The sequence below is a fragment of the Diaphorina citri genome, unplaced genomic scaffold, assembly GCF_000475195.1.
Source record: "Diaphorina citri unplaced genomic scaffold, Diaci psyllid genome assembly version 1.1 scaffold1230, whole genome shotgun sequence".
Lineage (NCBI taxonomy): Eukaryota > Metazoa > Arthropoda > Insecta > Hemiptera > Psyllidae > Diaphorina > Diaphorina citri.
Window position 1 is genome coordinate 76,825 of NW_007378659.1, and position 16,167 is coordinate 92,991.

Sequence of the window (16,167 nt, forward strand, 5' to 3'; positions counted from 1 at the left end):
CAGAATTTGATAAAATGTGTGGATGAAACATTTTGTGTCATTGGGTTGCGAAACATTTTGTTGATCCTTCCTTTCAAAGTTCGACACTCACCTGAGTAGCAATTGACAAACGGATCTCCCACTAGGCCAGGCGGACACGCACACTGGGCGCGGTGATTATTGGCGGTACACTGGGCGGACGGTGCACATGGGTTGGATACGGTGCACGGGTTCACACAGAGCCGGTTGATGCACACTTCGCTGAAGGAACATTCGTCGTTTGTGGAACAGCCGGGCGTGGTAGGTTCTTCCGCTGTAAAGATAGGAGGGCGAGGTTAGAAGAGTTTTGAGGACGGGAAGAGGTAGGAGGGTAGTTTTGAAATCACTTGATTAATACTGTTTATTAACAACATAGATAAGTAAACTACCTGTTGTTGACGCACTTTTTTACTCCAGTTTAAAAATATAAGGTAAGTTTTCAGTCCGAATTTTTGATATTTCCCAAGATGAGGGAAGTTGTTCAATGTGATTTCATAATTACCCATAGAACGAAAGATGTTCTCCAAAGGAAAAAAATAAATAAATAGAAAATACAAAGGTAGAAAATCATATAAGAAATAAACGAAAAATTGAAGGAAAAAGGGGTTTATAATAATAAAAAAAAAAATAGTCAAGTCAAAGAAATAAATAGTCAAAGTCAAATTAGTCAACCTGTGGAATAAAAATCATTAGGTTGGGGAGAGGTTGGGTTGTGAATCTGTAAAAATATGAAAAAATTACAATGTTAGTACAAATAATTATATAAACAACGGTATTTAATGTTAATTCTAAATTATTTCTAGTACGTCTTTAACTCCTATCAAAATTTCAAGTTATTTCCAAGTCAAAACAAAATTTAGGAAACAATTTCCTGGTGGGTAAATTCTAAATTTCCATAAATCAGTAAGATAAAATTAACTGTTGTATTATTTAATTTTATGTTACGCTATTTTATGGAGAATTCTATTAAAATTGTCTATTCTATTAAAAAAATTTAGGTCAGACCAATTCGTTCCTACGCCAAAAAATTCCAAACAAACAAAAGGACAAACGGACATACCTAGTTTACATTCAACATCCGCGTCTCCCACATAGCCAGGTGCGCATAGACACGTCATGGTGCGCAATGGTAGCGTATCCACCACACTGCACGTAGCGTGCGGGCCACACGGCTTGGTTTCGATACACGGGTTACGGCATTCACCGCTGAAACAGGCGAGGCACGGCTTGGTTTCGATACACGGGTTGCGGCATTCACCGCTGAAACAGGCGAGCTTCGAGCCGCAATCGCCGTCCATTGTGCACTGCGGCGAGGGCGGCAGAGGAGCTGAGGGAAGAGAGAAAATTTAAAAATGAAATAAAATTAAACTAAAAATAGTAAAATTCTGACAAACATGATCAACCTCGGTTGTTTTTGTTGTTGTAGCGGCTTTAGCTATAGCCGAAAGGTGAATTCAAAATAGAGATAATATCTCTTTTATCAGCCATACACCGGGATGATGGTCTCTAGCCATGTTTAATTGGCTCGTCCTGAACCACAGTCAACCATCGTGAGGACTTGTGCTTGTTCTTTTCAAGCAGTGCGAACACTTTGATCTAGGGTCCTTATCGATGCTTCTTTACACTTACCGATAGTACAGGACACCTTCGGGTTGCCTACATAGCCAGGCGGGCACGAACACTGGGGCCAATGGTTGATCACTTGGCATTGGGCACTAGGGGCGCAATCACATGGGTCTGCACACCGCTGGTTAATGCAGGACAAGTGTGAAGGACACTCCGAGTCTGAGAGACATTGCGGCCGTTCACAGCGCACCTGAGAATTGGAATAATATGTACATGGTTTTACTTAATTTGTTCACAGAACACACATACCTACCAATCTAGAGGTTTAGAAGTCGAAAGTTCGCAGTGTCAGAGGGAGTACAGTAACAGTAGGAGTAAAGTAGGCTACCACTCTTAAAGTGGTCAGAGTTTCAAATTATATAGAGGACAAATCTCCTCTCTCGGCAGGGATTGAACACAGGTCCTCCTATAAAGTCAATTTACCCGGGTTTTCTACATAGACCATATTTTGGAACCAATTTTCCGCTCCTCTCAAAAAGATGCGTACAATTATACACCACTTAGAAACGGGACTTCACGGCCTATTTAACAATATAAAGCACTAAATAAACCTTTATAACGTACCTGTGGATCTCCGAAGTAAGTATCAGGGCAGTAGCAGCGCGCTCTATGGTTGAAATCAACACGACACAGAGCATTGGCACCGCACGTGGTGTAGGAACATGGGTCCGTACATTGACGATTGATACACGCATGGGTAGGAGGACATTCTGAATCTGATCGACAGCCAACTGGGAAGAAATGATATCGGAATTGAATGAAAAATTATGGATTTTTGTAGTTAAAGGGTTAACATTGGAATGACCCTTTAGGCTCATGCCTAGGAGTGCAATAAGCCAGCCTAGTTAGCTTGGAGGGTAGAGCGCATGCCTTGTAAGCGCTGGGTCACGGGTTCGATTCCCGTTCGAGGTAAAATTTATACTAAATAGGTTATCCTCGTTCTCAGAGCACGCTTTCTCCCATCCTGGCCGCTTTCTCTCTGATTTCGGGATGACAAGACCATCGTTATTAGAGTTTCCTCTATCAAACCTCTTAAAATTACCATAGTAGTAAAGTACCCAATCAACGAGGTACTTACTTTCATAGCACTGCACATTAGCGTCGCCGGTCAAACCTTCTCGGCACGAACAGATGGGCCGATGCAGCTGTACCTGGACGTACGCGTTGCCTTGGAATCCTGGCAGGCAGGTACATGACGGTTGGTGATGATGCGCGCTACATACGGCGTTGACAGCGCATGTATCTACATCGCAAACAGGTCGACACGCACGGTTGAGACGATCGCATGCCTCATGATCTGCACAGTCCTCGTTATATTGACATCCGACTGAGACGCAGGCTATTGGACGTACGCGTTGCCTTGGAATCCTGGCAGGCAGGTACATGACGGTTGGTGATGATGTGCGCTACATACGGCGTTGACAGCGCATGTATCTACATCGCAGACAGGTCGACACGCACGGTTGAGACGATCGCATGCCTCATGATCTGCACAGTCCTCGTTATATTGACATCCGACTGAGACGCAGGCTACCTGAGCATCTCCCTGAGTTCCTGTGGAGAAAATGGGAATAGGGCATTTAGTAAAGAGGTGCTTCATGCTAGCAGCATATTTAATATATTGTTCTAAGATTCCAGTCAAAATAAAACACTACTTATACTTTTATATTTATCTTCCCTTTTCCTTTCAACAACAAGAGGTCCATCCAGACTAATAGGTTACGAGAAAGACAAGTCCATTTAGTTTTAGTTCATTCATAATATTCTTAAGGTTCATCCAGACGGTTAACTTACCAGGAGGACAAGTACAGAGGGCGCGATGAGCCTGGGCAATACATTGAGCGCCGCGTCCACACGACATGGTAACACACGGGTTAACACAGCTACCGTGGTGACACGCCTTGTCATACAAACAATCAGGTTAATCCAGACGGTTAACTTACCAGGAGGACAAGTACAGAGGGCGCGATGAGCCTGGGCAATACATTGAGCGCCGCGTCCACACGACATGGCCAAGAGGAGGACAAATTCTTCACATACTTTTGTGTAAACTGTATGAAAATGCTACCAAAAACTTTCAAACTATATTAGGCTGTAACTAATTTTAATTTCAATCTTTTTGTAGGCTGTAACTAATTTTAATTTCAATCCTTTTGATTTCAGCTGTTCCACCACCAGTTCAACAGGATACATGCAACTGTGTACCGAATGCCGTTTGTAAGGACGAAGTCTGCGTATGTCTACCAGACTTCTATGGAGATGGCTATGTATCTTGCAGACCTGAATGTGTTCTCAACAGTGATTGCCCCAGCAACAAAGCCTGTATCAGAAACAAATGTAAAAACCCATGTGTACCTGGAACTTGTGGTGAAGGAGCTATTTGCGATGTTGTAAATCACGCCGTTATGTGTACTTGTCCTCCTGGAACAACTGGAAGTCCATTTATTCAATGTAAACCAATACAAAATGAACCTGTGTACACAAACCCATGTCAACCATCACCTTGTGGACCAAACAGTCAATGCCGGGAAATCAATCATCAAGCTGTGTGTTCATGTCTGCCGAATTACTTCGGTAGTCCGCCAGGCTGTAGACCAGAATGTACTGTCAACTCTGACTGTCCATTGGATCGAGCTTGTCAGAATCAGAAGTGTGTGGATCCTTGTCCTGGATCTTGCGGATATCGGGCGAGATGTCAAGTGTACAATCACAATCCAGTGTGCTCTTGTCCTCCGGGATATACTGGGAATCCATTCTCACAGTGTCTCTTACCACGTATACCCTTATATCCTAGACATGAAATCTCAAAATATCGAATAAAAAAATATGAATGAAGGGAAAAAATCATAAAACATACTGAGAAAAGCTTGGTCTGAAAATTCGAATGGTACTTACGTGGCGGGACGGGCTTACAAAAGCTAAACGGATCGCCGAAGTAGCCTTGAATACAAACACACTGGGGCGTATGTGCCCGCACTGTACAATCTGCGTTCACGCCACAGGTACCCGGACAAGGGTCCTGGCACTTCATATTCATGCAGGCCAAATGGTACGCACAGTCCGAGTTAGAAGAACATTCGGGCCGACAATAGGGTGGTGAGCCGATGAACGTGGCTAGACAAGAACACTGAGCGGTGTTCGAGGAAGACAGTTTGCACTCGGAGTTCGGTCCGCAGGGTGATGGGATGCACGGGTTCGGAGGTTCCTGCAGTACGGGTTGAACTGGAGGCGCTGGAATGAGAAAGAACGTCGGGGTTGTAGAGATTGGAATAAAAAGCGGAGAAACTAAAAAAACGTAAAAGTATTACTTTTCATTCTAATCCTGCGTTGATTTCATATAAAGAGGATTGATTCATGGTTTTGAAAATTTCTAATCCTGCGTTGACCCAGCAACTAACCAAGACCTATTGTTTCCTCTCGCCCATTTGGTTCTAGACTTAAGGATGGACAATGCTCAAAATCCCAATATGGCATTTGCTTCATTGTCAAGGGTGAAAAACCTTGAACTATTTATCAGAAGATTTTCAATTCATAACTTTTTAATTTAATTTAATTTTGTGTGTAATAACATGAGATTTCTCTTTCAGCAATTTTGACAACAAACTCATTGTTAACTGTTCTCATCATTTTACCATTTCTCATTACGTATGTTTCATTCCATCCAAATCTTCATCCACACTACGTACTATGCATTCTATTAATATTTTTTTTTATTCGATATTTTGAGATTTCATGTCTAGGATATAAGGGTGCGATCACATTAGTTCCGGCTATCTGTGACTGGTGTGATCACTGTGTTCATACCCTGTAGAGACAAGACAGTCCTATTGCAGCAAGATTATAAGAAATTTAGGACCAAACTTTGAACTATTTATCAGAAGATTTTCAATTCATAACTTTTTAATTTAATTTAAATTTGTGTGTAATAACATGAGAATTCTCTTTCAGCAATTTTGACAACAAACTCATTGATAACTGTTCTCATCATTTTACCATTTCTCATTACGTATGTTTCATTCCATCCAAATCTTCATCCACACTACGTACTATGCATTGTATTATTGCATCTTTTCCCGTGCATTATTTGATCGAAATTGTTCATTGTTGCATGAACTGTGTTTGTTTTATTTACTTTTGTCTGTGATTGTTATTTTTTGTTCATCTCATTCCTATACAACACCACCTTGACATCTTCACTATCACTGTATTTTTAGTACCCATTTTTTCTAGTCAGCTATGTAGTCATTGTCTACAAAGAGGAATTTTCTCAAATCTTTGAACTCTTTGACACTAAAATTTAAGGTCTCTCTTTAGCTGTACTTAAAATAATACATTTATTAAGATTGGACCAGTTCCTCTTTGTTGCACAGACTGTGATCTTATTTCTCTGTACAGCATGCTTATTTTTTGTTCCTATATTTTTCGTCACTGCAAAGAGGAATTTTCTCAAATCTTTGATCTCTTTGACACTAAAATTTAAGGTCTCTCTTTAGTTGTACTTAAAATAATACATTTATTAAAATTGGACCAGTTCCTCTTTGTTGCACAGACTGTGATCTTATTTCTCTGTACAGCATGCTTATTTTTTGTTCCTATATTTTTCGTCACTTTTGTGTAGATATTTTTTATGAAATTTATTGTTGCCATTTTTTTTCTTTTTTTTTTATGGTGAATTGTTTTTTGCGGGTTCAGTTCAATTCATGTAAATTATTTATTTTGCACCTTCGAATTTCTTTTAAAGTAGACATTTTAGGACTTCATCACATCGGTGAAGCTATCTATATTTTACCTTTTGAACTAAAATCGGTTACGTCAATTTTTCGTTGATTTAATTGGAAGTTGCAAGTTTCGAGAGCAAATTTTAATAAGATTTCTAAGAAGCAAATTTCGATTTGCTTCTTAGAAATTTACCTTCCGACCAATCAGAATCGCCCTTCCTCCTTTTTTTCGACCAATCACCACCGTGCATGTCCTGTAGTGCTCATCTCCCATATTGTTTCATTTTGTAGCCACACCTACACCGACCCAAGCCACGCCTACCGACCCCTGTTTCCCATCACCGTGTGGCTCGAATGCCCGCTGTAGGGTGCAGAACGAGCATGCCCTGTGCGAGTGTTTGCCCGACTACTATGGCAACCCGTACGAAGGTAAACATTTCAGTAGGATGATTTTTTTCTAGCTCAGGACCCAGAATAGGTAATTCGCCGAAAGCATATCAATTTCCCGTTTTTCGAGCTCAGGACCCAGAATAGGTATTATTTGCCGAAGATATCGATATCTCTTCTGTTGATATTTTTTGTATCTAATTCTCCTCATGCATTTGCAAGCAAACATCCATTTAGTTTCATAAACATATGCATTTCATTGGGTTTATAACTAAATATCATTGGGTTTTAGTGTTACTGTACTAGGTTTGATTGGGTGCGTAAATTAAAAAGGTCGGGCTATGCATTAATTACAAATAATTAATCTTGCCACAAAAGAAAATACGCATGTATTTTACATTTTGAATTTGAGAGAGGAAAACTTTCCCTAAAGTTTTTTGCACAACATCTTCGGATAGTCTTTTCCCTCTGTATTACTAGACTAAATTCTTGGTCTGGCTGAGGGACTATAAACAGAAAGTAGATCAGCGTCTAGCTAGGGGACTATAAACAGGGAGAAAACTAGCCCAAATTTCTTCACGCTATATCAATAGCGAAGGTTGAGTGCGAAGGGCATCCCACTCGGAAAATTTTGCTTAGCCAAAACCAGTTGGCCTCAAAGCGATCACTCTAAAGCTGATTGAGAGGCCGACGACAAAGACCGACCCCATCTGAACATGGGAAAAGGCGAAGAAGAAGGAGAAGATTACTAGACTAAATTCTCTTTTCTCACAATATCACTAGACTAATTCATTTCCTTTCGAACCCCCGTCCTCCAGGCTGTCGACCGGAATGTCTCATCAACTCTGACTGTCCACTGAGCCTGGCCTGTATCAAGAACCACTGCCGAGACCCTTGTCCTGGTACATGTGGAGTTCAAGCTATCTGCTCGGTATCCAATCATATTCCGATCTGCTACTGTCCGGCTGGGTTTACGGGAGATGCGTTCCGCCAGTGTTCACCTATACCACAACGAGGTGAGAACTTTTTCCCTTTGGTTCTTAGAAGGTTCATTAGACTTGAAACTCTTGGTTAGAGTCTAAGAACTTTATCTGTCTCAAATCTTTTTCGCATATTCCATTGATTCCCAGAAAGCTCTGTAGTTTTGAAACTCTTGGGGAGAGTTTGAGAACCTTATCTCTCCTTCCCCCGCTCTCTCCCTTTCTCTCTCTCCCTCTCTCTTTCCCTCCCTCCCTCTCTCCACCGTCTCCCTCTGTAACTATTCGAAAGCCCCAATCTTTTTCAAACCTCTCAATAAACCCCCTTTTCCTTCGCATTGTTTTCAGAGCCAGAATACCGCGACCCGTGCTCGACCACCCAGTGCGGCCTGAACGCCATCTGTACGGTCATCAACGGAGCCGCCCAGTGCGCCTGTCTGCTACTCCTGTCAAAGAAGTAATAGGGCAATGAGAACTTTTCATCTATACTGTTCCAACAATACCTTACGCATGTTCATAAGAGGAACACAACTGTGTAATAATATGAAATATTTTTATTGAATCAATAGTTGGCATTCTGAAATCAAGAACTCCAAAGTTGATTTTTAATGATAATTTTTAGATACTTACGTTCTGGAGGTTTGGGATAGCAGGAACTAAAAGCATCTCCAATGTATCCTTCAGGACAAGTACATATTGGACTATGATTGATCACTGTACAGACAGCACCATATCCACAAGAACCAGGACATGGATCAATACATTTCTCTCGGATACATGCTTTGTCATATGGACATTCTGAGTTCTGAATACATTCAGGTCTACAGTTAGGCGGCGCTCCAATATAACTTGGCAAACAAGAGCATGATGGTGATCCATTGATGTCTCTACATTGTGAATATGGTCCATCTTTTTATTACTATCCTATCCGGTGTTTGTATTTTTCAAACTGTCTTTTGATCATGAAGGGCGGATGGTATAAAGTTTCAGTTAGATTTTATTTTAGTCAGTAACTATGTCTTTGAAAAGATTTTAATCCAACTCATGTATTGTTTTATGGAACATCATGGATTCCACTCAATCATAATTTATTGTCTTCCGACTTTTAAGCGTTTATTTAAATTTTATCATAAATTTACTAATTAGGACTATGTGGGACACATTACCTATTTAAATTCTACATACTCAGCAAGTCATTTTGTCATCTATTTTTGCACATATCCTCGACTGAAATGTTTCTATTATTACTTTTTCAGCTGTACAACCAGTCATCCAAGAAGATACATGCAACTGTGTACCAAATGCAGAATGTAGAGATGGTGTTTGTGTATGTCTACCTGATTACTATGGAGATGGTTATGTATCCTGCAGACCAGAATGTGTTCAGAATTCTGACTGTCCACGTAACAAAGCTTGCATCAGAAACAAATGTAAAAATCCATGTGTTCCTGGAACTTGTGGTGAAGGCGCCATATGTGACGTCATTAACCATGCTGTTATGTGTACTTGTCCTCCTGGAACTACAGGAAGTCCATTTATCCAATGTAAACCAGTTCAGAACGAACCTGTGTACACAAACCCATGTCAACCTTCACCTTGTGGACCAAACAGTCAATGCCGTGAAGTCCATAAACAAGCTGTATGTTCATGTCTGCCAAATTACTTTGGTAGTCCACCTAACTGTAGACCAGAATGTACTGTCAACTCTGATTGTCCTCTTGACAAAGCTTGCTTCAATCAGAAATGTGTGGATCCATGTCCTGGAACTTGTGGTCAGAATGCCAATTGCAGGGTCATCAATCACAACCCTAGCTGCACATGTAAAGCTGGCTTCACTGGAGACCCGAGAGTATTTTGCAGTCGTATACCTCGTAAGTATTCAATATGAGCTTTATATCATAATTTCAATACATTACACATTATTCACTTGGGGGTTTTTTCTTGAAAATCTTAGATGGTCAAAGTCCGTTATTTTTTGTCGAGCATTTGTCGTGTATGCTAAATTATAGTCTGTCCAAGTTAGGTTCAAAGTAGTCGATATTCATTTCATTGTTTTCTTTTTCCAGCACCTCCACCACAAGAATCTCCACCGGAATATGTTAACCCTTGTATACCATCACCTTGTGGACCATATTCCCAATGCAGAGACATCAATGGATCACCATCATGCTCTTGTTTACCAAACTATATCGGAGCTCCACCGAACTGTAGACCAGAATGTGTTCAAAACACGGAGTGTCCATACGATAAAGCCTGTATTAATGAGAAATGTAGAGACCCATGTCCTGGTTCTTGCGGTCAAGGTGCTCAATGTAGAGTCATCAATCATAGTCCAGTCTGCTATTGTCCCGATGGATTCATTGGAGATGCCTTTAGCTCGTGTTATCCAAAACCGATTGAACGTAAGTTTTATTAAAGTTTCAAGTGACTATTTTTTAATTTTATGTAGTTTTTATTAGTTTGTTCGGAAAATGGCCTTTTTCGGAATTACCTTACAAACTTTTCCTGACCTCAAACATTGAGTATCTACTAATTTTATTCCTTGTTTGCTTCAGCCATTCAAGCTCCAGAACAACAAGCCGACCCATGCATTTGTGCTCCAAACGCAGTGTGTCGTGACAATGTTTGCGTGTGTCTGCCTGACTATTACGGGGATGGATACACGGTTTGCAGACCCGAGTGTGTTAGAAACAGTGACTGTGCGAACAACAAAGCGTGTATACGAAATAAATGTAAAAACCCGTGCGTTCCTGGAACATGCGGAGAAGGTGCTATTTGTGACGTCATTAACCATTCAGTGGTTTGCAGTTGTCCTCCGGGAACAACTGGAAGTCCATTCATCCAATGTAAACCAGTGATACAAGAACCTGTGTACACAAATCCATGTCAACCATCACCTTGTGGACCGAACAGTCAATGCCGCGAAGTCAACAAACAAGCTGTATGTTCATGTCTGCCGAATTATTTCGGTAGTCCACCTAACTGCCGGCCAGAATGTACTGTCAACACTGATTGTCCACTTGACAAGGCTTGTGTTAATCAGAAATGTGTAGACCCATGTCCTGGATCTTGTGGTCAGAATGCTAACTGCAGAGTTATCAACCATAGTCCTATTTGTACCTGCAGACCAGGCTTCACAGGAGAACCTAGAATCAGATGTTCACCAATACCACGTAAGTTATTTGTACCTGCAGACCAGGCTTCACAGGAGAACCTAGAATCAGATGTTCACCAATACCACGTAAGTTATAATTAATTATCTTTCGCTGTGATATCGTATTAATTGGCATTGAATGCGAGAACTACGTACATCCCACGAGCTAGAGGTCACGGAATTCTTTATTATTGTACAGAAACCCCCGGTTATTTTTAAGCTTCAACAGTATTCTAATGATTCACGATGAAGTTTTTTAGTATGAATACATTTTCACTTCAGTATGGTCCTTACATTTCATGTGTGTCGTTATATTTTCATTTTAGCACCTCCGCCTCTTGTTTTATTATTGTACAGAAACCCCCGGTTATTTTTAAGCTTCAACAGTATTCTAATGATTCACGATGAAGTTTTTAGTATGAATACATTTTCACTTCAGTATGGTCCTTACATTTCATGTGTGTCGTTATATTTTCATTTTAGCACCTCCGCCTCTTGAGTCACCACAGGAACCAGTCAATCCATGCTATCCATCACCATGCGGTCCTTACTCTCAGTGTAGAAACATCAACGGCAATCCATCATGTTCTTGCTTACCAAACTACATCGGAGCTCCACCAAACTGTCGACCTGAATGTGTGATGAATTCCGAATGTGCGAGCAACTTGGCCTGTATCAATGAGAAATGTAGAGACCCATGTCCTGGCTCATGTGGATACAATGCTCAATGCAAAGTAATCCATCATGTTCTTGCTTACCAAACTACATCGGAGCTCCACCAAACTGTCGACCTGAATGTGTGATGAACTCCGAATGTGCGAGCAACTTGGCCTGTATCAATGAGAAATGTAGAGACCCATGTCCTGGCTCATGTGGATACAATGCTCAGTGCAAAGTGATCAATCATACTCCTATTTGCACTTGCCCAGAAGGTTATATCGGAGATCCGTTCAGCTCTTGTTTCCCGAAACCGCCAGAACGTAAGTGTGAATAATATAATACAATTCTATTTTATAGTGACTCCCAGAAAATGTTAAATACCCTTGAATCATAGACTCTCACGACGGCAACAGTATATTTTTATATTTAAAAAAGTGAAATTGTAGACTGCTTATTCCTTTCTCATTTTATAATAATTTTTTACTAGTAAACAGTGCGTCTTATATTCCTTTTGTTTCAATTTCAGCGTATCTGGGTACACAAAATTGAAGATCTGATATGCCATGAGGATACAAGGTTGGTAGTTGCAAGGAGTTGAGGATATTATGGTAAGAGTACCAATGCGATAGTCACAGGTAAGTCAAGCGGGTAAGTACCAAACTAAAAGGCATACTGACGAAAAATGAGAGTGATAATAGAAATATACTAGGAAAATTAGGTTCTGAGAAGAAAGAAGGAATACTGACAAAAAATTGGGTACTAGTTCAGAAGTCGCGACAATGAAAAATTGCTACAAAAAGGAACTGTCTCAAATGAGCAGTGACTAGTGTTATTAAATAAATAAATAAAAATAAAAATCCTGGCCAGAAATTTAGAAACGCAAGAATTATTCAGATAGTATATAAAAAGGGAACAAAGTTAATTGTGACAAATTCTGACAGACTTGTTCTCAAGTAAATTAGTTCAAAATTCCCTGGCTCAGTTTAGATTCTAAACCGCGCCCTCTCAAAAACGAAAATCGAACCCTCAAACTCCAAGCTACCCAGCGTCTTACCTTTATCACACTGAACGGCTGCGTTTCCTTGATAGCCGGGTTCACACTCACAAATCATTGTTCTGACAGGCAGGGTATCGAACACCGTACACTGGCCATGAATACCGCACGGTTCCGTGGCATTGCAAGGGTTAACACAGATGGCGTTGATACAGGCGGTCTGTGATGGGCACTCGGAGTCGCTGCGACAGCCCACGCTGACTAGAATGGGTTAATAGGGAATGAGGTGTGGTTAGTTAATGGTTTAATCGACTGCCGTGAATGTAGAAGGACGTGGGCTGTCGACTGCCGTGAATGTTTCATCATAATAAATGGTTCAAGAAGGGAAGCTAAATTACGAGCTTACAAGTAACCAATCTTCTTGCTTACAATAAAACTTATATCTTTTGTGTGTGAAATACTGAAAGCCTAACATTTTTTTCTCCAACAAGTATTTATTGAAAATATCCACCACGTTTTTTTTTTTTTTTTTTGTATAAGTAAGAAGTTCGACACTCACCAGAGTAGCAATTGACAAACGGATCTCCCACTAGACCAGGCGGACACGCACACTGGGCGCGGTGATTATTGGCGGTACACTGGGCGGACGGTGCACATGGGTTGGATACGGTGCACGGGTTCACACAGAGCCGGTTGATGCACACTTCGCTGAAGGAGCACTCGTCGTTTGTGGAACAGCCGGGCGTGGTGGGTTCTTCCGCTGTAAATATAGGAGGGGGAGGTTAGAAGAGTTTTGAGGACGGGAAAAGGTAGGAGGGTAATTTTGAAATCACTTAATTAGTTAACAGTGTTTATAACAACATGGATAGGTAAAATAATGTCAGCAACAGTAATCTTGCAAAGTATTTGCTACAGAGAGAGCTAGACTACCTGTTGTTGACTCGCTTTTTTACTCAAGTTTAAAAATATAAGGTAAGTTTTCAGTCCGAATTTTTGATATTTCCCAAGATGAGGGAAGTTGTTCAATGTGATTTCATAACTACCCATTGAACGAAAGATGTTCTCTAAAGAAAAAAATAAATAGAAAATACAAAAGGTAGAAAATCATATAAGAAATCAATGAAAAATTGAAGAAAAAAGGGGTTTATAATAATAATAAAAAAAAGTAGTCAAGTCAAAGAAATAAATAGTCAAAGTCAAATTAGTCAACCTGTGGAATAAAAATCATTAGGTTTGGGGAGAGGTTGGGTTGTGAATCTGTAAAAATATGAAAAAATTACAATGTTAGTACAAATAATTATATAAACAACGGTATTTAATGTTAATTCTAAATTATTTCTAGTAGGTCTTTAACGCCCATCAAAATTTCAAGTTATTTCCAAGTCAAAACAAAACTTAGGAAACAATTTCCTAGTGGGTAAATTCTAAATTTCCATAAATCAGTAAGATAAAATTAACTGTTGTATTATTTAATTTTATGTTACGCTATTTTATGGGGAATTCTATTAAAATTGTCTATTCTTAAAAAATCTAGGTTAGACCAATTCGTTCCTACGCCAAAAAATTCCAAACAAGCAAAAGGACAAACGGACATACCTAGTTTACATTCAACATCCGCGTCTCCCACATAGCCAGGTGCGCATAGACACGTCATGGTGCGCAAGCACTCGTCGTTTGTGGAACAGCCGGGCGTGGTGGGTTCTTCCGCTGTAAATATAGGAGGGGGAGGTTAGAAGAGTTTTGAGGACGGGAAAAGGTAGGAGGGTAATTTTGAAATCACTTAATTAGTTAACAGTGTTTATAACAACATGGATAGGTAAAATAATGTCAGCAACAGTAATCTTGCAAAGTATTTGCTACAGAGAGAGCTAGACTACCTGTTGTTGACTCGCTTTTTTACTCAAGTTTAAAAATATAAGGTAAGTTTTCAGTCCGAATTTTTGATATTTCCCAAGATGAGGGAAGTTGTTCAATGTGATTTCATAACTACCCCAAGGGTGAAAAAAAAGCTCATAAACTTACGTGGTAGGAGACACTGTGAGAATGGATTCCCAGTATATCCCGGAGGACAAGAGCACACTGGATTGTGATTGTACACTTGACATCTCGCCCGATATCCGCAAGATCCAGGACAAGGATCCACACACTTCTGATTCTGACAAGCTCGATCCAATGGACAGTCAGAGTTGACAGTACATTCTGGTCTACAGCCTGGCGGACTACCGAAGTAATTCGGCAGACATGAACACACAGCTTGATGGTTGATTTCCCGGCATTGACTGTTTGGTCCACAAGGTGATGGTTGACATGGGTTCGTGTACACAGGTTCATTTTGAATAGGTTTACATTGAATAAATGGACTTCCAGTTGTTCCAGGAGGACAAGTACACATGACAGCGTGATTTACAACATCGCAAATAGCGCCTTCACCACAAGTTCCAGGTACACATGGGTTTTTACATTTGTTTCTGATACAGGCTTTGTTGCTGGGGCAATCACTGTTGAGAACACATTCAGGTCTGCAAGATACATAACCATCTCCATAGAAGTCTGGTAGACATACGCAGACTTCATCCTTACAAACGGCATTCGGTACACAGTTGCATGTATCCTGTTGAACTGGTGGTGGAACAGCTGAAATCAAAAGGATTGAAATTAAAATTAGGTACAGCCTGCAAAATTTCTGTCCTAATATAGTTTGAAAGCTTTTGGTAGCATTTTCATACAGTTTACACAAAAGTATGTGAAGAATTCGTTCTCCTCTTGACTCATTGTCAGATCTTGTCAAAGTTTAAAAAGATAAAGTTTTAAAAGGCAATTGAAAAAGTTTCAAAACTGAACTTACGTTCTGGTGGCGGTGGAGATTCTTGTGGTGGAGGTGCTGGAAAAAGAAAACAATGAAATGAATATCGACTACTTTGAACCTAACTTGGACAGACTATAATTTAGCATACACGACAAATGCTCGACAAAAAATAACGGACTTTGACCATCTAAGATTTTCAAGAAAAAACCCCCAAGTGAATAATGTGTAATGTATTGAAATTATGATATAAAGCTCATATTGAATACTTACGAGGTATACGACTGCAAAATACTCTCGGGTCTCCAGTGAAGCCAGCTTTACATGTGCAGCTAGGGTTGTGATTGATAACCCTGCAATTGGCATTCTGACCACAAGTTCCAGGACATGGATCCACACATTTCTGATTGAAGCAAGCTTTGTCAAGAGGACAATCAGAGTTGACAGTACATTCTGGTCTACAGTTAGGTGGACTACCGAAGTAATTAGGCAGACATGAACACACAGCTTGCTTATTGACTTCACGGCATTGACTGTTAGGTCCACAAGGTAATGGCTGACACGGGTTTGTGTACACAGGTTCATTTTGAACTGGTTTACATTGGATAAATGGACTTCCTGTAGTTCCAGGAGGACAAGTACACATAACAGCATGGTTAATGACGTCACATATGGCGCCTTCACCACAAGTTCCAGGAACACATGGGTTTTTACATTTGTTTCTGATGCAAGCTTTGTTACGTGGACAGTCAGAATTCTGAACACATTCAGGTCTGCAGGATACATAACCATCTCCATAGTAATCAGGTAGACATACACATACACCATCT

At 40.3% G+C, this 16,167-nt stretch overlaps 2 protein-coding genes across 2 annotated transcripts in view; one reads left to right on the forward strand and one right to left on the reverse strand.

The window, feature by feature from the left end:
* LOC103514832 (fibrillin-1-like) overlaps positions 1 to 16,160 on the reverse strand; it is a gene marked incomplete at its 5' end in the record, with an annotated part of 38,921 nt that extends 22,761 nt beyond the window's left edge. The window contains 16 exon segments of the mRNA XM_026827692.1: positions 92 to 292; positions 1,079 to 1,184; positions 1,239 to 1,345; positions 1,648 to 1,834; positions 2,209 to 2,375; positions 2,723 to 2,951; positions 3,059 to 3,198; positions 3,588 to 3,695; positions 4,257 to 4,434; positions 4,502 to 4,929; positions 8,357 to 8,635; positions 12,595 to 12,795; positions 13,094 to 13,294; positions 14,131 to 14,241; positions 14,557 to 15,168; positions 15,620 to 16,160. Of these exon segments, the coding sequence (XP_026683493.1) occupies positions 92 to 292; positions 1,079 to 1,184; positions 1,239 to 1,345; positions 1,648 to 1,834; positions 2,209 to 2,375; positions 2,723 to 2,951; positions 3,059 to 3,198; positions 3,588 to 3,695; positions 4,257 to 4,434; positions 4,502 to 4,929; positions 8,357 to 8,635; positions 12,595 to 12,795; positions 13,094 to 13,294; positions 14,131 to 14,241; positions 14,557 to 15,168; positions 15,620 to 16,160 (3,796 nt within the window).
* LOC113469779 lies at positions 8,989 to 10,693 on the forward strand. Its single transcript, XM_026827690.1, has 3 exons — positions 8,989 to 9,597; positions 9,793 to 10,128; positions 10,282 to 10,693. Exons 1-3 carry the CDS (start codon positions 9,028 to 9,030, stop codon positions 10,582 to 10,584), a joined length of 1,209 nt encoding a protein of 402 aa, XP_026683491.1. The 5' UTR covers positions 8,989 to 9,027; the 3' UTR covers positions 10,585 to 10,693.
* Positions 16,161 to 16,167: the final 7 nt, after the last annotated feature.